Raw genomic sequence first — 26,932 nt, forward strand, 5'->3', positions numbered from 1 at the left:
CTCTCAAGAATTTCTTGGAATGACACAAACACTCCAGTCTTTTTCAAATACTACAAGTTCAAGGATGATATTTAGTTGTAAAATCTCAACACTCAAATGCAAACATGAGAAAGTGTTGCATACATCCATTCCTGTGGTGAGAGAATATGCCACAGAAGAAACACACAACTTCAGTGATTTTTTTTTTTTTTTTTTTAATTAATAACTTCTTAGTTCAGGAAAAAAATAAATCACAAAAGAGAACTGGAAGAACTACTCTCCACCTTCTTTATAAAAGAGCTTTCTCAAAGAGAGACACTATATACCTTGTTCACCACTACGTCAAACCCTATCATAATCACCTCAGTTTTCACATCTATTCTACCACATTTCATGCTCAGCTTCCAAATATCTCTTATAAAGGAGGTGGGGGTGTGCTTTAGACAGGTTAAAAATATGCTGCACCTTTACAGTATTTAAACAATTACACCAAGCATAGTTCATACATTTATCACATTAACTATCACCTGGTAACCATACATTTAAAAAGGTCTAATGTATAGAGTATGTAATACCCATGACAGATACTCTTACTTACTTAAGAGCATATAAAGATCAGGATTCATTCACCCTCCCCATCTACAAGTTAATTTCTCATCTCTTCCTGGTACAATATAAATGACAAAAAAAATCCCTTCATTCCATTGCACTACCGCAACCCTATATGCATAGAAAGGCAGATTAATTATCTGTAACAGGGGAAAGGAAGAGGGGTTTATAAAAGGAATTTGAAGAACCTCTACTGCACAGGTAGTTTAGATGTTACGTACATGAGTTTTGTTGTTTGTTGTTCTCCTCCCCCCCCCCCCCCCCCCGATTTTTTTTTCTTGAAGTCACATAATACATCCCTACACAAACATAACTTGAGTAAGTGCAAGCAAGGTTGTACATAGTACTGTAGACACATTATTCTTGACCAACAAAAAAAATTCAGCACAAGAGACTTGAACACTAGCACAGTGACAAGTCTATGCTGAAAGCCCATCTGGGGTGTGGGAAGTGGTGAATGAGAATGCAAAGCACATTTCTGCATATAACGTGCAAAGGCTTGATCTCCACAACTGCACCCAATTTGCTACATGCACAGCCAGAGATGAAAATGAGATCAAAACCAGCTGGGAATGGTTGTCCTGAGAAGATACAATAACCATTAAAAAAAAAAAATCTAAACATAAAATACAAATACAGAAGCAACAGAACATTGTTAATAATACTAAAAGACAGAAACACACGGTTGTTGTTAAAAGAAGTTTCAAGTATTATTCCAGATCCAATTTCAATCCTACTCACAGGAGAAAATGCCCAGAGATTAGGAAGAGAAGTCCACACCAAAGTGTATTTTTAATAGCATACAGGCATGGTCAACAGACCCAGCCTTGCGACAGCTATTTTAAAAAATAAAAATCTAAACAGAAATGCATCATTCTAATTAGCATTCATATTAAGATGTGCATTACTGGAAATAGTTGTTTAATTCACTGACACCAGTAGACATGATGTGCTGCATCATTTGTGCTCCATTATATCACAAGATATTGTGTGTACACTTTTTAACATTGAAGTACAAATCCTGCTCATAAAATAAGGCATACTTAAAAACAACATGGTATCTACAGAGGTAATTTTGTATGCTTTCTTCTCATTCTGTTTCACTCTTCTAGGTATGATGAAAAAGAAAAATTGGTCCCAGTCAAGGTTTGTGAACATTAGCTACCAGATTAAGATGAAACAGACCAGATCATATCAGTTTGGGGGTGGTGGGTTGTGCTGGGATTTTTAGATTATTTTTTTTAAATGATGCTTGGGACATTTCCTGAATGAGCTCTGCAGAAGGCATGAAAATAAAAATCCATTTTTATGTCAGTGACACCAGTGTTCCCCTTCATCATCCCTATCCTTATCCAGAAATGCCTCCATATTGCTACCGTTTGTCCAAACTGAGTAATCTTCTGTAAGATTGTTCCTTCCAGTAAAGCTGCTATATTCTGTTTTAAGTTATACCTTTTTCTACATTTTCACCAGTGTCTGCATGCTAGAGAACAGCTGCATGGCAGAGGTACATATTTAGCATACGATATTAAACCAAAAAAGAAATAAAAAAAAATGAACCAGTGTGCCCTACTGGCTGCTCTATGTCAAAAGCACTGTTTGGTCTTCTGATATAAAACACTAGAGAAGTAATATTAGCAGAAGTCTGTTCTGCTTCAAGTATTACCCCAACTTTCAATGTGATTTTCAAATTTTTGTGCAATTATTTTTGTAATTTAATGTGAATAAAAACATCAACACAACTAAACTAAGAAAAGAAACTGTACTTCTTTCACTATAACACTGCACATATGGTAGAAGCTTTTAAGTTCAAACAGCTGTTTAATGGACGGATTTTTTTTTTTTTTTTAAGTGAATATTAATGTAGTTTCTAGCCCAAACGCAATGGGTAGTGACAAAACATCAGACTACCGCAAAAGGCAGTTACAAATATACACTGACAACTTCCTTCTTAAATATTAATGGCTCTTGAAATATCCATCAGATACTTTAACAAAACATTTCTATTTTAGTCTAAGGATTTTTGTTAGTTTCTTCACAAGTAGTGCAAATACACTCCTTATTCTTAGGTCTTCCCAAGATATGGCTGGTTTTTGTGTGTGACATTTCTGTTTGTGTTCTCCACTGAAGTGATACAGGGACACTGCAGTCGTGAGGATGGAATGCAATGCTTGCTGGACTTTCTTGGAAAAAAAGAAAAACTACCTTATTCATGTACGGCTGTAAAATTCTACAAATTAAAAAGTTCACACCAGATTACCTGATGCAAGAGTGATTGAGTCCCTGCTATGGGGGAACTGAGAAGATCCCCTGAAACCTTAAACTGTACAAGCCATGTAACAGGTATTTGTCCCCTCTCTACAGACTACAAGTACTCAGTTCTTGAATCGTGTTTGTTCACAAATGTGATTGAACTTCCTGAAATAAAAAAAAAAAAAAAAGTATTAAAATAAACAGAGTTCTCAGAAGTCAGGCAACAAAAGAAAGTCAGTGGTTTTCACAGGGTATTTTAAATGTTAAACAGTTTAAAGCAGAACATTTACATGCTAACATATCTGTTTTTCAGAACCTGTTTAGATCGTACTCTACTACCATGTTATCAGTAACATGATTTTCAACATCTCTCCTGCCTAACCTTTGTTAGTTTTATTATGCACACCAGAAACCTGTTATTAAAAGCATTCCTCTATACTTCTGCATACTTCCAACCCAGAAAGCAATTAAAACAGGAACCAGTGAACTAATTTTGCCCTGTAAGACATCGGTAAGTTTTAGTAGACAGCATTACACAAGTCACTAGGAACTAGAATTAACCAGGCAAATAATACATTTCAACATAAACATGTTCTTTCACTGGCTTAGAATCTTATTCTGGAAAGAAAAAGATAATTTTTTTCTCATTTTGTATTATTTAGGTTTTACGGGAATGGCAAGTCCATCCTCCCAAATTAAACAGATAACACAACTTTGTACGAAGCACTCCTTTCCAATTCTAAAAACATCTCACTATTCATCCTTTGCTATTCTCTTATGTGGGTTATGCATCCCTTGATACATAACTGAAACAGGAGTTGGGGTGTTGAGTGTGTATATACATAGACATGTGGAAAAGATGATACAAAAGAGACCATGAATTTTCTCCCTCTTGATGAATTAGATCAAGGCTTAAAAATAAACCTTGCTTACAAAACCAAATTACTTAGCAAAACAGTTTAGCTCAATAAAAAAAAAAAACAAACCCTAACTGGACATCTCAAAGTGGTACGACAGGATTATTTGCTTTTATGGTTTTTAGGAACTAAGAGCAGCAGCCAGTGAAGTTATAGGAACAGCTAATGCTTGAAAGAAAAAATGAAAAAGAAAAAAAAAAAAGGACAAGAAAAAAAAAAGGAAAAACAACCCATGAGTCTATTCTAGATGGAATTATCCACCACAATATGAACAAATACGACTGGTGAGTGCTTTGATACCAAATTAGCTTTCTAACATTTCAAACTAAAATCTCCTCTGGGAAAACAGACAGTCCTGTAACATGAAGTTACAGATAGCAGTGGTGCTTTAAATTACATTTGCAACTTAAATCCCAAATCATTTCTGAGTTATTTGGCAAAAACCCCTGAATTTGTAAGAGGCAGGGGATGAATATTTTACAGGTCTTTCTTATGACCTGCTTGCATGGGCTGTACAGACTGATTATTTTCAGCCCATAGTACCTGAAATATTAAAGGAATTATGCTAAGTGTATATGTTCATTGCAGCATTAGAAAGATACTGCAGAATCTACTATTCATTAAAGCCCTTTCTCAATAAGGGGTAACAGTTCCCCTATCTTAAATTGCACTGAGAATTTAGAGAATTATTTATAAATCAAGAAGGATTTTTCTACTCTCTCTGGAACCAGTTAGCTATTAGGTAGATAAATATTAAAGACTTGTAAAACAAAATAAAAATTGTCTTACCACACATGCATCTTTTCCTAAAAATGAAACCGCGTTGGTTATCAGTGGCCTTGATTTTTTTTTTTTTAAAATCAAGGACCTTGATTTATTTTGGATGGACAGTTCTCATGAATGACCAGATACCAGAAGCCCATGTCCCCTATGATGTATTAAAACACTTGATAAGTAGAGGGTTAATCACTTTTTGGGCTCAATATTTAATTTTCACCATATGCCTGATTGCTAGGGTCAGAGGCATAAGATCTAGAAACTATTCCAAAACCAGGAACTGCTAAGTCACACCAGGTTCCTGATGTTACATGTTCCAAACTTTTCTTTCTTCTCTTATTGCAGATTATTGCCACCAATTTATCCCTTCCAAGTATGCTGCACTTCACTAGAAGAGTCTCTCTTATAGTTTCATATGGAAATCGCAAGGTGCTAATTATTGTGTATACAGTGGTTTTAAGAAGCACCCAGACATAAGCAAGTGAGAAGCTGCTTCAGTGGGAGAAGAATAGGAATGTAGGGGGAGTTGTGGGTGGAAAACCAAACTCAAGAAGTGTCAGCAATGGGTTACATCAACTTACAAGTGCCAGTGGTGCCCTTCTGACATGCACGAAGGGCTCATTTCAAAGTTGTATTAAAACCAAAAATGACCGAAAAGAGTTTTGTTTATGCTGCAACAGTGTTACTCATGCAATTTCTGGCGCTTGAAAGGTTGGGATTTTTGTTGTTATTTTTTTTAAAAAAAAGAAACAAAACCCCAAACCACTTTATAAATTGTGTAACTTACATGGCATGATGTGCTTTGACCTGAGTTCGACAGTTGCGCCCCCAGTAGCAATCAGGACGTGATGTGACAGTCACTACAAAAAGAGAAAATCAAATGCTATATTTCTTACAGAAGTCATTAAATAAGGCGATGTAGATCTGCTAATGGTGGTTGCTCATCAGCGCAAGCTTTGTAGATATGATTGGCAAGAAACAAACGTATACTTGGTTCACCTTTCTAGAAGCAAAGCAAACACTTAGTGAAGGACAAAAAATTAATTCTAGATATTAGGCTCATGCAGACTTACGATGAAAGGATTTGATTCTCAGTGCTGTCAACTGCAATTTTACAATTTAGTTTAATAGAGATGGACTTTACAGTTCAAGACACTAGGCATATGTCTAGATAAATTTCCATATGAAAGAAAAAGTTATTAAATTTGGGTGGAGTTTGTTGTTTTTCCCCCACTTTAATATACATTATAACTCAGCTGTCCAGGAAGCCATTACACTAAAATGAAAAGCAATACTAAGGAGAAACAAAGTAGACTGACTGTCTCTCATTATGCGCAGAAGCAGAAGCAGAGTTCTCAGCTGTTAAAGACAGGGAAGATGTTGCTAACAACAGGAATGAGATGGCCAAAAGTAACATTTAAAAGTACACTGCTGGAAGAGTTTCTGTTCCCAACAGATTTGGGATTGAAGGAGGCAGTTGCTTGCATGCTATTTTATACTAAAACTGTAAACGCAAACAGATTTGGAATTAATTTATGAAAACATTCCTGTTCCTTGCTGAGAGCTGGTAAAATGTGAAATTGTTTGGGAGGTGCATCATTTAATGTATTTAAATGGGGAAATAAATCAAATTACAGCAACCGGTTCCTGTGGACGATATTCTGGATTTTACTGAATTTCTCTTTTCACTATGCAGATTATTCTACAGATGACAAATCATACTGAAAGAAAGGATTCCATTAGGGAGTCTGATAATAACTATATGCAAACTTAGCAGCTGAAAAGTAAAGCAATCAGGATAAGATACTAGCCCTGCAAAGAGAGTTGCACTGGGCTATGTGAAGATGCTAAAAAAAACCCAAGGATACAAGGATAAAACCGACTTTAACTCCTTAAATGACTTTTCCCCCTTACTGTGTGAAGCAGTCCCACCTGGCAATTCAGCAACAGGAATATTCTGCCTGTACTGGTAGGCAAGTTCTCGAAAGCTGCGAAGGCCACAACAGTAGCAAAGCACTGTGTTCCCAGTAATTCTGTAATCTGGGGAGAAAACAGGTTTGTACATAATGTCAGTGTAAGGCTTGAGAAATCAGATTTAACAAAAATGTCACGATGGCACTGGTTATGTACACAGAACTTCAAACCTCTTGATAATATTACTGAGTTATATATAGACAAAGAGTTATACATGGACAAAATTGAACATAACACATACCTGACAACATAAAAACTCCTCTTTGAAGAGCTAAGAGACTTTCGTTTAGCATATTTTTCCACGTCAAACCCCTGGATGCCAGGTAATCCTGAAAAGAGCAATTTCAGTGTTTAATCTAGAAAAATCTAGGGGAAAAAACCCAAACCTTTAAAGAGTGTCCAAGCCACTCACTCTCAAATATTTCCAAATCTAGATCTAACTAGGTTTTCAAAATGGGCTGATGCTGAGTAAAAATTAAATACCTTTAACTTAATTAGCATGATACTTTCAGCTCATCAAACCTTCCACTCAGTATCTTTTTTTCAGAAGACTCCTACTTTTGCCAAAAGAATGCAAATAGATATATTTCAGTCACATTCTTATTTACCTTAAATCAAGATTTCATCTAGTTTACCCAATTTAGACAACCCCATTATGGTACGGGCAAAATATTTTCCACGCAACCTAGCATGAAATTTGTCTGGGGAAAAAAAAACACTTAACAAGTCTTGTTTTCTTGGTATATTTTCAGTGATGTATTTTTCTCTTTAATTAGTATTTTGGATTTTACACTTTAGAGAATAGGAACTGGCTAGCCTAATAAATACTTCATACAAGTAAAATTCTTGGATGATTTAACAACCAAACATATCTGAATTCTATAGTATATCTATCAGTCATTTAAACTCAAATTCAGAAGTTATGTCTAGAATTTTGGCCTTCTTGGCACCTGTCAGACATACATGTTGGAGAAATTAGACACCAGAATTGCATGAAAGGGATTTTTTTGTTACTGTTGTTAATTTGGGCGATACAAGAAGAGCTGATGCTAAATGGAATGCATTTCTAGAATACAGTGCCCTCTTACACAGAGACTGAAAGGGCCAAATTGTCACCCACAAACACTTCCAATCTAGACACAGTAACTACAACTGTGATCCAACTGAAAGTTTGGGGCTCATTAGATTTGCCTTTCAGAATCAGGTGCTGCAAGTGACACAATGCTGCTGCTCTCTTAGGCAGCATATCGCTATCATTTCATGAGTGAATACATGTTAAATTTTGTACATTTATTACTACACATGATACATAGTGATTTTTAAACATACCTTTAGGATATCTGACTCGTAGTGGTTGTTATTTAGGACTCCATCTAAACACTTATCACCAAGATTTATTTCTAATCAGAAGAAGAAGAAGAAAAGTTACTATTTCCTCCCCCAACCCCATGGCCCTCACACATTCTCTGAAGATTCTTCTGTTTCCTGAAATAATGTGCACAAGCTTATGTGAGCATCAAGTAAATGACTGCATTCAACATACGCTAAAGCATGTGATATATACCTTCCAGTGGCAAAGACAAGCCATCGAGATTTTGCAATTTCACCTTTAGTTCACAAACACTACTACTAATCTGCACAAATTAACAACGCTATTAAAGCATATTCTATTAGCTTCAAACTGCAGCCAAGTTATTTCAACTGTTCTAATTTATTTTTTAAAATGGCTAAAACCTGGAGTTTCAGAAGTCTGCATGTTTAAAAGGGTAAGGTTCTTTTCTAATCAGTTAACATCAGATGTTCAGTGCTCTCGCCAGCTGAAATACACTGTAGTTCTTTTTATATGGGAAAGCATTGTGCTCATAGTTTTCAAACCAAATATGGTATGAAGACAAGAATTTAGATTTTCTCAAAAGTTAAGACACTTACCACTCAAGATTTTTTTTGTTTGTGATGTGAGGACACAGCTTTTGTTTCCTTTTGCATGACTGTGCTACAAACTAGTCTATTCTATTTCTGAATTACCTAAAGTTCACCACAGACAGACATAATTGCAAAGTGAGCAGGCTCATAAGAAACAGATTATTCCACAATACCACAGAATGGTGCCAAACAGCCAAAACATGCCATCCGAGTGCAGCCCCAATATAAGTGACAGAAGGGTTGCAGACAAACTGTACCTGGAAAATAACAAAGAAAAGCCCTGTAAAGACCTGCACACAGCAAAACTCAACAGTTATTATTCTTATAAATCAATAACAATAGAGCCCTGATAAATTTGGCTTTAAAGATTACAACTTTCTCATTTAAATACATTCTATAGAGGAATAATAAATTTTACAAAGGAAGATTAATTCACACTTTTCTTCTTACAAGAGTCCAGATAAAGAATATTAAAATAAAGAACACTCAAAGTAAACTTAAGCTTAATTAAAAATAAGGAGAGATTTATTTCTGTAGCCAAAATTTTATTAAAAAAAAAAAAAAAGTACACACATTGCTGAGGAGCAACATGAGGATTCTGTTCACGCTCTGCTCTTCGGTCAGGCATTGGCTGAAAGCAGCAGGTGCATATTACATGGCTTCCTTGAGCAGGACATACATATTCCTGGACAGCTAGATGAGTTAAAAACAGAAAAAAAAAAACACCAAAAAAACCCCTGAACAATGTGAACAATGTACCCAACTGCAATCTGGACTAGGAATCTTAGTAAATATTATCATCATAAAAATCTGAAAGTAACAAGCAAGCAATATCATTTTTACAAAGATACCATAAAAGAGCAGAAAAATGGCCTAAACCAGAACAATGGCATTCGGACTTTTAAACTACATCAATGTGTAAAATATTTCAATATGTAGAACAGTTGAAAAACTATCAACCATCAGCAATCTACTTTGGAGAACCACAGAAAAACCATGGTCAAATCTCATGATATTTGCAAAGACACCTATGTGAAGTGGTGTTACTCTTGCAGTACCGCGAGAGTGAACTTGCTTAGTTCATAATGGGTGTATGAGTTGTAGTATTTTAGTATCACGCTACTGAGAAGATTTCATGACACTGACCTGCAGGGAAGTTGGCTGATGTAGATGGTGCATCTCCCAGTGTTTGCATTCCTCCTGCTTCTGTCTCTTGGCCTGTGCCAGGCAGAGTTGGAACAGAGTGTCTTCGATACCCTGGGCACTGTCTACATACTATATACGGTTGACTGAAAGAATAAAAAAGGTCATAGGAAATCACACCCAACAAATGCAAATATAACTCATATCCCTATGCTAGACAGCATTGTTCATACTTCCAAAATTTAAATTTGGAATTTCTTCATCCAGTAACATATGGAAGTTTATATAACTCAGTACCTCACAGCTGTTAAGACTGCTGTAGTTAGATAAAAATTTTGTATTTTGCAGTATTCCCCAAGCAGTTAAAAGAAAAAGAAAAAAGAAAAGAAGAGTGGTGTGACTGGAAGGGAGATGTACAAGAAAGAGAGGAACAAAGCTCAAATAATTATCTACAGGAAGAGTTTTTCTGTTCCCCTCTAGACATACAGCAAAAAATGTTTGCTACTGGAAGTAAAGATGAGATGTTTTGGTGCCTGGGAATCCCTAGGTCAAGCATCAGCTGATTCAGTGCCATACACCTGGTGAAAACATCATTCAAGGCACATAAGAAAGTCCAGTCATTGCAGCTGCATTCATAGGGTCATAGACTGCTTTATCTCCTGCCTAGATGTGAGGATCTAGGGGAAATCTAGATCTTAGGATCTAGGAGAAACCTGTTTTCTCTAAACCAACAGCCAATTTGTAATTAGAAAAGGTAATTTCATGCATTTCACATGAAGCAGTTGCATAATTCAGGATAGAACTGTTGGTTGTTAACTGATTCTTGGTGGACTTCTAGGAAGTTCTAATTCTAACTATTTTTTTTATTGACTGCCCAAGGTTCAGTACAATAGCCAACAGAATTGCCAAGATAATTACTGGTAAGAATGAACTCACCTGGAAACAAAAATAAGATTCATTCTGGGAATGATTGTGGAAACACTGTCAGTGTAACAGTGTTTATGAAACTAGCTCAATTTGTGGGTTTGTGCATTGAAACATAAGTAAATCTAATTTAGCACACAGTTTAAATAGACATACCTGATATCTGAAGATTCACTATCTACATCTGACAATTCCAACAAATCTTCAGAACTTCCTTCCTCGTCTGAAAAAGATCTCCGCACCTTAGGTTGTAACATGTCTTGAGTAATTTTGTTTCTAGCATCCATGCTACGTACATCATCTTCATTGCGACATTTATCTGAGAAGCAAATTCAAATTTCAAGACAAAACAATAGCTCACATCCCTTATCCCCACCCTACTTTATTAACACAGTTACAACTATTGTGTTTTCATTTCCATAAAACTTATTTTTAGATAAAGTTCTAGAAGATCTTAGTTACATTCCCCTCTCTGTTAATGGAAGAGTAGTATCAACCTACTCAAGTTTTGTTTTCAAGAGGCCATGATCAAAGTTCATTAAATTCATATTCAATTACATTTTTCAGAAGCATCTAAGTTTAGGTGGCCTAATCAGTCAGTGTGCCCTATTTGATAAAACTGATATCCTTCTCACGATTAAACAGCAAAATAAAATTAAGAAATCTTAGCATACTCAGTTATATATTAAATCACCTTTAACTCTCATGCAGTATTTGAAATACCACAACAAGTTATTATGTCATATTAAATGCACTTGTTTTCTTACAGCCACGTAAAACACGGAAACAGCAGAGTAGTAATACCTACATAGAAATTTAATAGACAACAATCTGCACATACATCAGTTACGCAGCTAATGTGTGAAATACATCAGATTCTGTTACACACACTGTTCAACTTGCCTGGATGCTGAATCAGATAAGCTTCAACCAAGTTGTTCAATATGTGATTTTTACAAATACGTTCTACTGGACAACGACAAGTTGGACATAGAGAAGATCTTTCCATCCATCCTGAGTAGCAGGCAGCACAAAAAGTATGCATACAAGGCTGCAAGCTGGAAAACACAAACATGAAAACAATGAAAGAAATGGAGTCAAACCACAAAACTTTTATTTTTCAGATACACTCATAACACTCAAAAAACCCCTGTTTAGCATTGATTTGACTACATAGATTGGGGTGGAGTGGGGGGGAAGGGACTCAGAGGGCTTGTGAAAACCCTAAATATCCTGGCCTCCTCAAACAGTTGTCACTGAACTTCATATGTTGTTACCACATGATTACAGCTTTTGTCAGTCATACATACCTTACACAGTCATGCAGCAGTTCTTGGCAGATAATACAAGTTAGCGTTTCTTCCATCTTATCTGGTTTCACATTTGATGTTTTTGCATCTTCAGAGCCAATTTTAATTATACATTCACTTGGAGCTGCTGGTGAAAGATTTGGACACGCATCTTCATCTACAAAGACAGAAGATTCCACAGTATGTAGTTTTTGAAGCTTTTTTTAAAAAATCTTTTTTTAAGTGTTATAAAAAGACCTGAAAGATATACACTGATTCACTGTTCACTGGCAATGGTCCCACTAAAGGTTCTTGCTTTAGACATAACAGCTTCTGCTACTGAAGACGTTCTTTTCACTGGACCATAAATCTAGTCAATAAGAAGCCAGAAACAATTTGAAGGAGGACTGACAACAGCTGACCTGACTCAATTTGAGGCTGGGGAGAGTGAGAGGGGAGTTTTGCTTTTCTTACTCAATATAATACTATAACGTAAAATAACATTGTGAGGAGGAAAAGAGTTACCTATTCCCTATTACCATAACTGTTCAAGACCTTCTAAGTTTGATATGTGTGCATTTTGAATTTATTTCATATTAATAACAAAAAATAACCACAGAATCTTATGTTTCTGTTAATCTCACTGCGCTCCTATGAAAGATGGACATAGCTTTAAGTTTCTAATTAAGTTTTTTTAAACTAACTTTCAACAATAACATTAAGAGTATGCAGGGTAGGTTGCACAATAGTGTAGCATACTAGCCTCCTTTTAGTTTCTTCTTAGCAGGTTCCAAACCTTCCTCCTCCCCTGTCCTTTGAGAATCTGATTCTGCTTTTTCTTTGTCAGTGATTTCTGAAGTGATTGCAGAAGGTTCAGTATTCATATCCAGCTTTTCATGCTCGTCTTGCAGTGCTCTCGGACACACAGATTCTAAGATGGGGAAAGCAGGCACAGGAGTGAAAACTGAGGATTGTGATCCTGCAAAATAAAACCAGAAACATGAACGTACCTGCATACAGATTGGGACATGTGAAAATAACAGGTACTCAAACACTGATGATACATACACATCAATCCAAACATCTGAATGGGAAAAATTGGAGAAAAAAAAAAAAAAATCAACGTCTGCATAACTATACTACATGCATTCTGAGCCAATCTGACTAATTGGAAAGACCTGGGGGGGAAAACAAGCTATTAGTTGTGTAACTCTACTTAAAATCCCCATTCCTCTTTAAATTGTAGAGTATTTATTCATAAGGCTATTATCCACACCAGGTCTTCCTGACAAAGATGCCAGGCAGAGGATTTATGCAATACTGATCATACGTAACAGGTCAGGATCACAGCGGAGGGCAAAGCTTTGTTTTCAGGAGGAGCATGTTTAAAAAGTCCCATCGAACTGTTGACAAATGCCATTTTCTAGCTCTTGCTCCAGTTCTATTCTAAGAGTTACACAGCATTGTAGTATTACACTTGCCAACATAATGCAGGACACTAGACTATGGATCCATGTGGTATATTTTGACCTTAGAGCTCTAAAGCAAGGGAAAGAGGACTGGTGATTGGCAGCAGTAACAGTGACAATTAGAGTAGTTTCTCACAGTGAGTGCATGAGCACAAGCACTCATATCTACTCAATTTGTTATATGAGCCACACAGATTTGCTAAGTTTTCACCAGTGCTCCACTACAAAACCATACTGTAAAGATAGAAAATTTTGGGTTTTACATGTATTTTCTGCCCCTTTGAGCATAAGCAATTCTCACAGTTGCCTTACTCATCCACCAGGATTTCCCCTGCCTGATCATAGAGTTAAAATGCACATATCCACCTGGTATTTTCACTAGAACTTAACAAAGCAAATGCTATAGACCCAGATAGGGGTAAGAGATTAATCTTTTAAAATTTAAAACTGGAGTTACAGTTGATGGGATATCAAACTTTAAATACTTGACACAATTCTTACCAGATGTAGAAGGATTATCCTGCTGAACAGATGCAGACTCAATAAGAGAGGTAGAAGAAGCATTAAAGAGGTTAGATGTAGAAGTAGATGGCTGTGGTTCCTCATAGCAAGACTGAGTAGCTGACGGTGATGAGGTAATTTGGGTCTCATCATTACTTCTTCCTGTACTTGAGGTATCTTTGGTCACATGGCATTGGTTTTCTACATTAACTTCTACAGTTGGAAGGGGGGAAAGGAAAGAAAAAGATCCGTGTGACAGTTACCATATGATGGCTTCAAAATTCCAAGGAATCAAACTCTCTCAAGGGGGTTACATTAGTGATTGGAGCCTAGCTCCTCTTCATGGATCTTGAACTATTTCCTTACCTACAGGTTCTTGAGTTGCATCGTGTTTTGTGTTTAAGGATTCATAAAGATAAGCAACATCTGAAAGAAATTAAAAAATATTGATTAGAATATTTAAACAAAAAAGTCACTAACCTTAATCTCACATAAACAGCTTCTATTCACAAGTGGCTGCTTCCCCAAAGTACCTGACCACGGAAGAGGCAAACGAGGGGTCACCTCTATAGTACAATGTTAATACTCCTACTTAGGAGGCAATTAGGAACAGCACAGGAAGATCTTTTCTTCTCAGGAAATCAGGCAGAGCAGCTTTTGTGTGAAGTTTAACTTGTGCCAGCCATGGAACCAGAGATTTAATCATTTCTTAAACCTAAAATCTGCTCTGTGTCAGAACAAACTGTATTTTTACTGATATTTCAATGAAAGTTCTTTAAAGAACCTTATTATTTCTGAGTTCACTTTTCAACTTCTTCGATCAATTTTATTTCATTCCTTTGTGAGATACACGAACTCTCAAAAATATAGATTAAGACATGCCATAAGTTTCACCCAGAAACTAATTTAGTACCCATAAATAAAACCAACCAGATAATATCCCTTTCATCTCCATCCTACTTCAACCTAATACAGTTCCAAAGATTCCTCTAACTTGCTACTTTTCTTTTTCATCTCCAGCCCCCTAGAAGCAAGTAAGAGTTTCTTAGTTTGTAGCAAGCATTTTTTTCTGATCAAAAGTTAAGAGTATTGTCTCCTTCAGAACTACTCCAGAATGTCCAAACAGGCACGCCAAATCTAAATTCTCTCTCTGTCTTTGAAGATGGAGAAGCTGAAAAAGCAAAACTGGAGGCTTAGTAATTCATAAATTGTTAACCCAAACAGAAATCAGTGATTCAGTTCTTTACAAAGTACCTGGAAAATTCACATAAGTGAGTTTTTCCAAGTAGCATCAACTGCAATAGTGCCATCTTAGAAAGGATTTGAGAGATAAATAAGCCATACAGACAGACAAATAGAGCTTATCACTGCCTCTTGCAACATTTACATCAGACAGCATAAATCGTTCTGATCTGTCTGTATATACATTAACAGCAACTTCATAAAGGAAGTATTTCAGTAGTCAGTATGCATTAATCTAGAATTTTTTAGATTAACAGTTCATATGTCTATTACTGTATGAAAACTGTAAATACAGTCTTGTGTTTTACATTAAATATTATGCTGTAAATGTATGTACCCCCACCTATCTCCCAATACATCCAATTATCTTCAGAGTAATAGGGGAGCTTATGACCATACAGAGTTTGTCTGTTCACTTAAAATTCCACTTCAGAGATATCAAATACAGTAATGAGAATTAACATTTAAAATGCATCTTTAATCTAAAATCTTTTTGCAGAAAGTGAGTGCTCTCTATTAAAATTTAAATATTACATACACGCACTTAAAAGAAGAATTAAATGCTAATGGACAGAGCAGTCGGCTGGGGCACAACAATACATGGGTAAAAACAGAGCTTGCCCATTCCCTTTCTCCCCCCAATTTATCAAAGTTGAACCCTATCTGTTATTTCCTAATAATGAGTAATTAAATTCTTTTTGTAAATCTTTTCAATCAGTGTTGGATTTTATGATCCTGTATAACTGAATGAAATGAAAAGGTATGAAATTAAAATTCTGCTGCCTCAACAGTTATCATTTCCCAAATCGTTTAGGAACATCTTTAAAACAGACACCAACACAGATCACTCATGAAATCTCTTAATAATTTCTTTCCATTGCAAAAACTGAGCATTTACACCTAAAACCTTGGTTCCTGACTTCTACGCAGTTAACACATGAAAGAACATTACTTCCTGTCCAACAATAGCTTGGCTTATTTAAAAGTCTTTGAGGAAGGACCCCGATTATTTATTTTTATTTTTTTTAAACCTAATCATGCTATGTCATCCACATCATCCTGAAAAGAATTCCCAAAAAGAATTATAGGCAAGTGAGGCCTGATTATTCTTTAAGGCCACACAAATATTTTTCCAGGTTTACTAATTCTACTTTCACTCTAGGGCTTTCCCCACCTCCCCTCCATTTTGCCTCTTCCCCCTTTAAAAACAAACAAAAACAAACAACAAAACCCAAGACAACACAAACCAAAAAGCTTTTGCAGACTTTCATTCTGGTGCCAAAAATTGCTTCAAAGTGATATATAAAGTATCACTAACTACCCCAGCAATATTTGACTTCTAAAAGAAGCATTAGGCATGGGATCAGGACCTCATTAGTTACCATTCCATGCATTAGTTCTTCCAAAACTACTTCTAGGCACATTTCAATTTCAGACAGTTGCTCAGACTTGTCTCTGTAAGAACTGGCACATCCATGATGCCTTCTACGGAGACTTGTTTTTAAACGTTAACAAATTATTTGTCTTAAAATTGAGTAATTCTGTTTTAATTGTACTGATACTTCTTTTCTCTCATGACTCAAAAAAATGACTAAGTATGCCATTTAAAAAAATATCATTTACTTACTGTTCTCTGGCTCATTTTTTCTGTAAACAACATAGATCACATCCCCAGTCTGTAAAGGGTATGTCTGCTTCTTCACCACTTTCAGTTTATTAATTACTGTTCCGTTAGTACTGTAAAGAGAAAGAAAAGATAATAGCATAAATATTTTCATAATTACATAGGAGCAGGAAGGGAAAACACAAGATACTTTCAATGAAGAAAAAATAAAAATAAAAAAATTTAAGCCAGGATCAAAAAACACCAAACATCCAGAAACAAATAAAAAATTTGTCCCAAAGACAGACGTGCAGAGCTACTAGAACTTCAAAGCTCATTTGCAGCTACTGGTAAAGGGGTGGTAGCTGACAGATCTGACAAAAGATCCCTGACATTTGGCCAGTGTCTCAAACTAATTAGATAATTGTTTCTGTACAATAATCTCCACTCTTTAAGTACAAAACAGGAAAGGGCAAATGGGAGTTACATTTTAAAAGTTCTAGGTTATGTTTTACAATTAACACTAGGAATCTCCTAAGACATTTTGCGATGAAGGAACTTTTCCCGTAGTCGGGGATGTTATATAGTATTAATTTTTCTCCTCTCCTGCTTCAAATATTAAAAAAAAAGATAAAAAAAAAATTCCAAGGTTACTTAGACTGTCTGCAACTGAAAAGCGAGAAGTTAGTAAGGTAAGAAAGCAGTTATACATAATTAAAAGATGACTTGGAACATATTATTTTGATATTGGTAAAAACTCCAAGACTTATGGAAGAAATTAAATTGAGGAAGAGGAAAATGCAGAGCATTGCTGATTAACAGAGGTATCTCTGCTTCTTCACTATGGGTAATGTTTTATACACAGGCTATTAGTGTTTTATAACTGACTCAAGTTATTCAACTATTGAATAATTCCAGTTCCGTTGCAATAAGCCTCTTTCAGATCTGCAGCATTCTAGAATTTCAGACTCCTGCCATTCAAATTCTCACCAATTAGTACCAAATATAAAAGAACAGAAAATCAGCAAAGCAAACGGCTGCGCGAAATAACAGCAAGCCTCTGCTGCCACCTCCTGGAGGTCACCACTTGTGCCCAGGACACAACACAGCCTTCCTCAGACAGTTTCTCTGGTTATTTAGAAATAAGCACCTTCCCTTCTCATTGTTTTCCTTTTTAAAACAAACCCGAAAAAACCTCTTGCCATTTAGTAAGATGAACAGAGAAAAACTAGAACTTCCTACTGTTGCCGTTCTTGGACACAGAGTCAGAAGCATTAAAAAGTCAAAAGGAAAAGAAAGCCCTTTTGAATCACTACAGCAAGTCTTGTTCAAGGTACCAGTTCTTCCTCTGTCCTCTGCAACTGCTTTCACTATCTACATGGTTGAATCAACTAATCCAACGTAAATAACAAGATACAAAAAATTAGAAATGCTACTTTAAACATCACGAAATAAACAAAAATCTTTGGGTCACATCGATATTTGCTCTACGAAAGCATCTTCAGGTTTCTCCTATAAGCAAGAAAACCATTTTAAGCTTGCCTTTTATACCTCAGGCATACAGATGTGGACTAGCCTGAAAGACATAAGCATCAAAGAATCAGCAGAACAGAGCCATCACTAAAAACATGTATTCTTGGAAAAAGAAAAAAAAAAGATAAATCACCACACATCTAGTAACCACTTGTGCTTGATCTCACAAGGCAAGCTGCAGAAATAGCTACCCAAGATCCTAATTGTCAAACTGACTACAAATCGACAAATCTTTTCAGTTCTGCACAGTTCTACAGACTTCAATGAGAGCTGACTAACAAATTACTTGGCATCCATGGACCCAAAATGAAGTAGGAATAAACTGATACCACTTAACACAGAAAAACATAAGTTTTACTTAAATACATTACCAAACTCAAGTAGTTGCAGTTGTACTTCAGCCAATAATCAAAGGGGGAAAAAATATCCAGCTCCCCCAGATAATTGCATTACTCTTTCATTTCCAGTTTCAGGATTCGGCATGAGGCATTTAACAGATATGGTGACTTATCAGATTAATGTTGTGGACATTTTTTAACCAAACACACAAGATAAACTATGATATTCGTACACTCCTCTGACGTTTCAAATTAAAGTAAGTTCCCATAAAATAAGTAGAAAGAACAATGAGAATCCCAAATATGAAGGCCATTCATTAGGACTCAATATTGAATTGATACTAACTGGCTGTATAATTTTTGAGGTGGTGAAGAAAAACGGTGCTCTTGGATATAAATTGTCTCCACTGTGAAACAATGTCACAAAAGGTCCCAATGTCACTTTTCTAAAGAGTGGAAGAAAAAAAGTCAGGCCTTGACTCAATTCCAATGGGGTTGATGACTCTACAGTTTGATTAGGACAACTAAGATGATTAAGGGCTTGGAGCATCTGCCTTATGAGGAAAGGCTGAGAGAGCTGGGACTCTTTAGCCTAGAGAAGAGAAGGCTGAGGGGAGACCTTATTATGGCGTACAAGTATCTAAAGGGTGGGTTGAAGGAGGACGGAGCCAGGCTCTTTTCAATGGTTCCAAGTAACAGGACGAGGGGCAATGGGCACAAGTTAGAACACAGGAAGTTCCGTTCAAATACACGGAAACACTTCTTTACGGTGAGGGTGACAGAGCACTGGCACAGGCTGCCCAGGGAGGTTGTGGAGTCCCCTTCCCTGGAGATTTTCAAGACCCGCCTGGATGCAGTCCTGAGTAATGTGCTCTGGGCAATCCTGCTTTAGCAGGGGAGTTGGACTAGATGATCTCTAGAGGTCCCTTCCAACTCTGATAATTCTGTGATTAATGAACCATACATTACCTTTACTTCCCAATCACAACTGTTGTGCAGAATTGATGCGAACAGCTACATTTCACTCAGAACAAGCTTACTTTTGAAGTAAATTAATTATCTATGTGTTGTAAAATACTTTGGTATCCTTCCGAGAAAAATGCCAGTCTGTTAGTTCTCAGTAATTACTAGCATCTATCCAGGAAAACAATGTAATTTACTGTAAAGCTTCTGGGTTAATAGTTTTAATAGTTATCTGCTATTTAAATGCATATTATCCTGAACACACTGTAAACTGAAATGAGTCTTGAATTCTATTAAGTTAGAGAATCTCTTCTGTACTGTGTCAGAGTCCATTCTTTTAACGTTCACAGAAACAGTTTTGACTGGTGGGGAGGAGAATTTAACAGCAGAAAGAACACCAGTGTCAACTGAAGATCAACCTCTGATTTACTCACAGAAAGGGAATATCTGCTTGCCTGTCACATGACTATCAGCCGTGTGTAAATAGCTTCCTGTTCTGAAACATCACTTACTGCTTAGAATCCTTAAAAAAAAAAAAAAGTCTAGAAGACAACAAGAAGAGGTCTGTAAAAAAAAATTAACTTAGTTGCCTTTAAAAATTCTTTTTCAAAATGGAGAATCTTACAATTGCTTTTACCTAGGACAAGCCAACTACTGCCTCCACTGTGATAGGTCAGCTCATATTATTTGTTTTCTTTCAAGCAGTATAAAGCAACTTGTGCATGGTTTAGAAAATCAAGCAGAAATATACCCCCCAAAAGGGCAAGTCTGTGAATATTTTATTGTACTATTTGCTAGCTCTTGGGTTTTGTTACTTCCAAACTTCTATTTACTCAATAATTTTGAGTTCTCTACACATTTTCTTTCACCTGCAAATTTATGGTAATTCTTTCCAAAGTAGACCCAAGAACTCGTTATGCTACCAGGGAGATAAAAACCAGTGTTGGCTATTTGATGATATTCTCTGGTTTAGCTGCAATACAGAAACAAAGTCCACTCAGTTCAACTGTCCCACACTAGCTGCCTCCTTCAATGCATTCCTCTTCACCAGAAAAATCTGAGCTTGACCACAGCAATGTTTCCAAACTGTTTTCCACTTCAGAGAAGAAAAAGCTGATGTTGCAGTATTTTTCTAGGACTTTGGGAATCTGTATTGCCAACTCAAACATTCAAAAATCTTCTTCTTTCAGCCTGCTTGATTTTTTTGGAGCTCATCTGATATTCGGCACAAACCTTGGACGACCCAGAAGAATAGTCTTCTGCAAGTAGTCAGATCAACTTGTTTAGTCTCTCGATTCAGCAAACAGTAGCCACACTTCATACCAACTGACAGGCAAGCAAAATACATAAAGGATCTTCTTTTTTGTTAGATACATAGAAGTGTAACATGCATAAGCAGCTAATTGGTAGTACTCCATAGGTGCAGCCTTTCTATTACACTACCATTGTAACAAGCCCCACCTTTCCATGCATATAGAAAATTAACTTTAATTTGGCGTTGCTAGTTTTCTGCTGGCTGCACCTTCTGCCTCAGGGGGAGGGGGGTTGTGCATGTGTAGAGAAAAAAAAAAAAAAGACAGGAATGTTTCTGCATCATTTGCAATTCCTTTAGCTTGTATTGCCATGATATTGGTATATACTAATTCTACCAGCTACAGGCAACTGAAACTAGGGATGGTTTCTCAAGCTTACATTTAGACCTACACTCTGAGACTGCCATGACAGGCAAACATGGCCTCATCTGTTGTTTGAAATGTCTTGAAATTTGGGATAACATTGGAGAATGAAAATTACAAGCCATTTTCTAGACATCCTAGCTGGGCCTGATATTTTTCCCCAAAATTTCGCATTCCATCCTACAGCTTCCAGGAGTATAAACCCTCTAACAATCTTCACAGGGACTTATCCTGTTTATTTTATCTAGCTACAACCTAGAAGTAGGGAGGAAATACACCCTCATCAAGCTTGTGGATGACATCAAAGCAGGGCCAGAGCTGCGCTGCCATTCAGAGGCACTTAGGCAAGCTAGAGGAATGGGCCCATGACATTCAGTGAGGCCAAACACTAAGTCCTGCACCTGGGATGGAATAACCACCTGCAATAGTACAGGCTAGAGACCAACCAGCAAGAGTTCTTGGCGGATCTTATGAATAAGCATAAGATCATACACCTTGGACTTATGCCTAGGCATAAGTCAGCAGCATGCCCTGGCAGCAATGAAGGCCTACAGCACACTTGGCTGTATTAACAGGGGTGTAGTCAGAAACTCAAGTGAAATGATTATTATTCCCCTTTACTTGGAACTCATTAGTCCACATCTACAATATTACCTTTGGGGTCACCAAGTACAAGGTCGGTCTTGATAAACTTGAGTGAGTCCAGTGGATAGCCACTGCCATGGCCAGAGGGCTAGAGCACAAGACTTATGAGCTAAGAGGCAACAGGGCTTGTTTTGCCTGGGAGAAGTAGTACCTATGAGGAAGTTACCAAGACAGAACAGGTTCTTTACTGAGGTGACTGTCGTGGTTTGGGCCAGGACAGTGACAAAGGTCATAAATTGAAACACGGAAGATTCAAACAGGCTGCAAGGGGAAAAGAAAACCCAAACCAACAAACCACTACAAGGATAATCAAGGTTTGGTATCAGGGCCTGAGAGACTACAGAAAATCTGTCCTTGGAGGATTTCAAGACCTGACTAGAGAAAGCCTAAACAACCTAGTCCAAATCCAGTGGTGGCCCATCTTTGACAGAGTTTGAACTAAGTGACCTCCTGAGGTCTCTTCCTACCTGAATAATTCTGTATGTTCAGTTTTACTCAAGGAAATAAAGAGGAATGCGTAGCCCATGTAAATCTCTGGAAGTGAGTTTCTCACCCTGAAAAAGACTCCTTTTAATAGCAATATAGCTACTAATTGATCAAGAGGCAGAAAAGGAGCAGAAGTGCAAGAATTCTGCTGAAAGAAAAATGTCAACTAAAGCTCGTGCATTCTGCCAGTGCCCCCCCCCCAAATGTACATGCCATTCAATTAGACAGTTCAAAGGTTTTTCAGAATATTCTTAGAGGGATTTTTGTCAAAAGCTCAGCAGGTATTTGATACTAACCCTGAGCTACCAGAACAATATATTTAATTGCATTCTGGGATATTGGAACAGGGATTCAGCATGATACCCTTCATAACCTCAAATGTGAAATTTCCTCTTTATGTATGTACATCAATATATTTTGAAGTGTCGTCTTCGGGTAAAATGCCTTCCAGACATGAAAAATGGGGGAAACTGGCAGAAAAGTATTATTTGTTTCTTTACTGACTGCAATAACCCGTCAGAAAAAGAACATGGTTTACAGAAGCATTTTAAAATGTCACAGAGTTCTTGAAATGTAATAAACCAGAAGCTTTCTGTCATCTTAGACAAAAAAATGCTGTCAAAAATGAAGCAGATAAAAATTTGAAGAGGGTTACAATCTCCTCCTAAGAAACACCATTCCATTCAAATTCCTATCTCAATTTTTATAAAGGAGACTAGAAAACAAACTAAAATCCATTGGAAACCACCCACAACCCCTGCAGTGCTATTTGTACTCCCACAGTAGCCTTAGAACTCTACAGGAAATAGCCTCACCAGTATAGTAAGTGAAGAAATATGTAACTAACTTTATACACTAAAAGTAGTTGCATTAAATTAGCTTAGCTTTTTAAGAGTAGTTCCAGTGAGGTATGTGCTTGAATCTTTCTACACTAAGGGCCTAGTTCTCACACCCCTAACTTAACACAGAAACACCCAGAAGAAAAAGTAATCATTCTGGTTAAATGAAAGAAAACATAACTGAAATATCAAAAGTAGAAATCTAGCAAACATCTTTTATGATTAAATTAATTGAATAGGCTCCAACCTCCATCTGACATGCCTACCACAAGCGCTAGACTACTACGGTACCTATGATATATAGACTACTGATATTTTGAATACCAGAAAGAGGTATAACAAGTAAAGATTTATACTCCACATTTATTTTATGCTTTGAGATTGTCACGGCAGGTATTTTCCTTCCCTACACAAGTGCCTGAAATGAGGCATACTAATGCCTAGAGCTTTTAAGAATGTTGGCATCGCTTTTTTCACAAGTCTAAAGAAATACACTACAGAACTATTACATCCACAGTATTTTTCATCCAGTAGACTATGAATTCCTTTGTAGAGGAAAAAAAAATATTTAGAAAGAGTCACCCCCCCCCCAAACCTAGATTTAAAAGAAGTGAAAAAAAAGAAACAAAAAAGAGGTTTTACTATTGATGCCTCGAGCAATACACAAGAATTTACTTCACAGACCAAAAAGAAGACAACAGTAGAAATTTACAGAAGAACAAACCTTGTATCTTCCAATGACACTTGACCAGATTCTTCATCTACTACGATTTTACAGTGATCTCCAGACACCAACTTGTTGCCAGGGAAAGATAAGTCACAACCTTAAAAAGAAAGCAGATTTTCCAGTGTGCTTAAAAATACACATTACACAGACAGATCAGCATTCTACATGGCTATAAACGCACAACAAACTGACTCATGTACATCTGCAATAGTTCAAAACTTCTACTGGCATATAGGCAGCAACACAGTCTAGTACGTGAAACATAAATACAAGCAGTGAGATAGCTCCATGTGCTGATAAAAGCTTATTTCAACCATTTCAAGATGTTTTAGTTCCCTTCCCCCCCCAGTTCTAGCCCTTATAGATGGAAATCAAATCACAATTACTCTGTTCTAGAGTGGTACAGAGATAAATTCACACATATTTGAAGTATTCAATCTAAATTCTAGAGGCATACATCACAGAGCACCCAGCTCTTTTTCCACATCATTCTAACACTGTTTCATTGGATTTAATTTCTGCTTTATCCTAGTATACGGGGGGGAAGTCATAGGAACTAACAGCTGATAAATAAGAGAGTATCACTGTTCTATGTTAAAGTCTTTTTCTTTTATTTCTTTTTAAACAGAAAAATTTTCCTCACCTCTCTTGACAGTGCTGTTACATTAATAAAGCTGAAGGAAGACTGAAAAACCAGGACTAAGATCTAGGGATATGCAGAAGTGTAATGACAACATTGACATGATAGAAACCTTCTTACCTACAACTCCAGGGCTCTGAGAAAATCTGCTATTTTTATCTCATTTTACCTTTGAACGCTCAAGGCAATGCTCAAGGTTCTCTGTGTAAGACACTAATCTTCCTCACGAATGACTCAAAATTCTTGCTAACACAAAAGTTATAATTAACAAACATGATTCACTTCCACCTATTCACACTGTAGGTCCACTGTATCTCAGCCTGCAAGAATAATGTATCCAGAACAGTAATAGCCACTACATACGCCAGTGACAGTTTATCACTAGTCAACTGCTAATAGTCAAGGAGCAATCAACACCTACAAAGTTAACTGCTGCAACACAATTTGTGATACTAGGAAGCCCACGGAAAGCAAGTAGACTACATTTTATTCAGGAGCATGCCAATGTTTCTATTCTATTCTACGGAGTTGGACTTTCATATGGGAGCAGGAAGGACAAAATGCCCTAAACAAGCATTTCTAATGCTCCTGAAGATTTTCTAAGTAATATGTATGACCCAAAGATTGGTATTCTTGTAACCATTTATTTTATCAGTCCATTAGCAAACAGTTATGGAAGCAACAGAACCACAAAAAAATCATATTTTTCTGCAAGATAACCCTCAATGGGACCTCAATTTGAAGAATTTACCGACAGCTTAGATAATGATAATCCATCTAAATGTATATTACCAAATGTAAACAGGCAAAACATTTTTCCTATAATACATAATCTGAATTTCTCATAGAGCTATAGCATCTGGTGTTTGTTCGAGACTATTTACAGTCCAATGAACTGATGAACAGGAAACTGAAAAATACTGCTGTCAGGGCAAAGTAAAAAAATTAAAACACTGTGATGATAGTTTTAAATACAGTAAGCATTAAATCCTTTAAAATAAAGGCAAGTAATAATAGCCCTAGACTCTGAGAATAGAGCTTTCAAATCCACTCTCACAGAAACTTTCAGTGCTTGTTAGCAATCTTTATATGGCCAGAAGAATTAAGGGCTTTTATGTGGGCGTTCTCTTTTCTGTGAAGCACAAGCATTTTGCATTACAGTTCCAACTTATTTTAACCACAGAAACGAAATGCGAACAAAAACAGGACTGACACACAGAAACCCTTCTGAATCAACAATCTTTTTTTCTCGTTTGTACAAACTGTCACAGACAACCTACAAGGCATATTCACTTTTAAACACGTGCAAGTTGGTAAAAAAGAAAAGGTCATTGTAAAACTTCCTCTCCACACAGAGCCAAGATGTAAATTAAGCGCAAAGGACTGCCTGGCAAGCACCTTCAACAGTTGGAAGCACCAAACCCAACTAGTTTCATTCCATCTTCCAATGTTTTAAAGGCCGGTAGAGGGTATCGCTACTGTCCCCCCACCACCACCCTATGCCAGCGCAGCGTGTCCCTGTCCCACCTTTCTTCCGACCAATTGTCCATTCTCTTTTCAGCAGCAAGACGTGCGGCTCTGCCTCATCAGCACCCAGCCGGATCAGCTTCCCCCAGGGCTGCTGCTGCTGGCTCTGCTCGCCTCCTTCCGAGTGCTCCATTTGGATTCACATCTGACAAAAACAAACAAAGCGAACCCAAACCCCACCATCACACAGAACCCGGGGAGGGGGGAGGAGAGGGCTCGGTCGGCGTCGGCAACCCCCCCCCCCCGCGGGCCGGGCCCTACGCGCCACCGCCCCGCAGCCTCTCACACTCCGGGGGGCTCCCCCAACTCCTGCCCTGCCCGCTTCCTTTTGTGTGGAGTCGGAAGCCCTCCCCCTAGGCCACTCGGCCCCCGCAGCCAGCCCACTCCCTTCCCTTCGCCCCCACGCCACAGGGCCTGAGGGGGAGCGGGCTGAGGCGGCCTCCCTCTCTCCTTCCCTCCCTCCGCTCACTTCTCTCCCCAACTTTCCGCCCCCAGAGGGCCCCGCTCCCCCGGCGGCGAGGGGCGGGCAGGGGGTGCGGCACCCCCCGCTCCCCCTGACCGCCTCCGCCCGCCCCCTCCGGCCCGGCGCCCCCTCCCCTCGACGCCGGCCCTTACACCCCGTCCCGCGGCCGAGGCGGCTCCTGTCAACAGACATTGCCGATCAGCTGATCAGGGCAGGGCGGGGCCAGGCTTGCCATTGGAGGCGGTGCACGGCAGGAGAGGTGGGCCTTCCGGCGACTACCACCGAGCCAAGCGAGCTAGAGCGCCGCGTCTTCCGGGGAGGCCGCGGCGCGCCGCCGTGCATAAAGAAAAGAAAGGCGATAGCGAGGCTGGGGTACCGGTGGCGCCGCGGCGGACATCTTGGGTGTGGGCCGGCTCGCAAGCGGAACAAGGCGTTCGCCGCCATCTTTGGTGCGGGCGGATCGAGCTCCTCGCAGCGAGTTGCGTATGCAGG

The 26,932-nt window shown here is 37.9% G+C and overlaps 1 protein-coding gene across 1 annotated transcript; it reads right to left on the reverse strand.

Annotated features, from left to right (window-relative positions):
* Positions 1 to 177: 177 nt before the first annotated feature.
* Positions 178 to 26,631, reverse strand: CHFR (checkpoint with forkhead and ring finger domains). Its single transcript, XM_082491447.1, has 18 exons — positions 26,593 to 26,631; positions 25,978 to 26,122; positions 23,808 to 23,907; positions 16,628 to 16,737; positions 14,125 to 14,184; positions 13,759 to 13,971; positions 12,552 to 12,767; positions 11,810 to 11,966; positions 11,403 to 11,557; positions 10,656 to 10,818; positions 9,579 to 9,721; positions 9,006 to 9,125; positions 8,606 to 8,689; positions 7,839 to 7,909; positions 6,751 to 6,838; positions 6,468 to 6,575; positions 5,323 to 5,395; positions 178 to 3,006 (listed from the first exon to the last, which is right to left on the reverse strand). The coding sequence occupies exons 2-18, from the start codon at positions 26,108 to 26,110 to the stop codon at positions 2,964 to 2,966; spliced, it is 2,037 nt and encodes a 678-aa protein (XP_082347573.1). The 5' UTR covers positions 26,111 to 26,122; positions 26,593 to 26,631; the 3' UTR covers positions 178 to 2,963.
* Positions 26,632 to 26,932: the final 301 nt, after the last annotated feature.

This window comes from Vanellus vanellus (genome assembly GCF_965231255.1).
Source record: "Vanellus vanellus genome assembly, chromosome: 16".
Lineage (NCBI taxonomy): Eukaryota > Metazoa > Chordata > Aves > Charadriiformes > Charadriidae > Vanellus > Vanellus vanellus.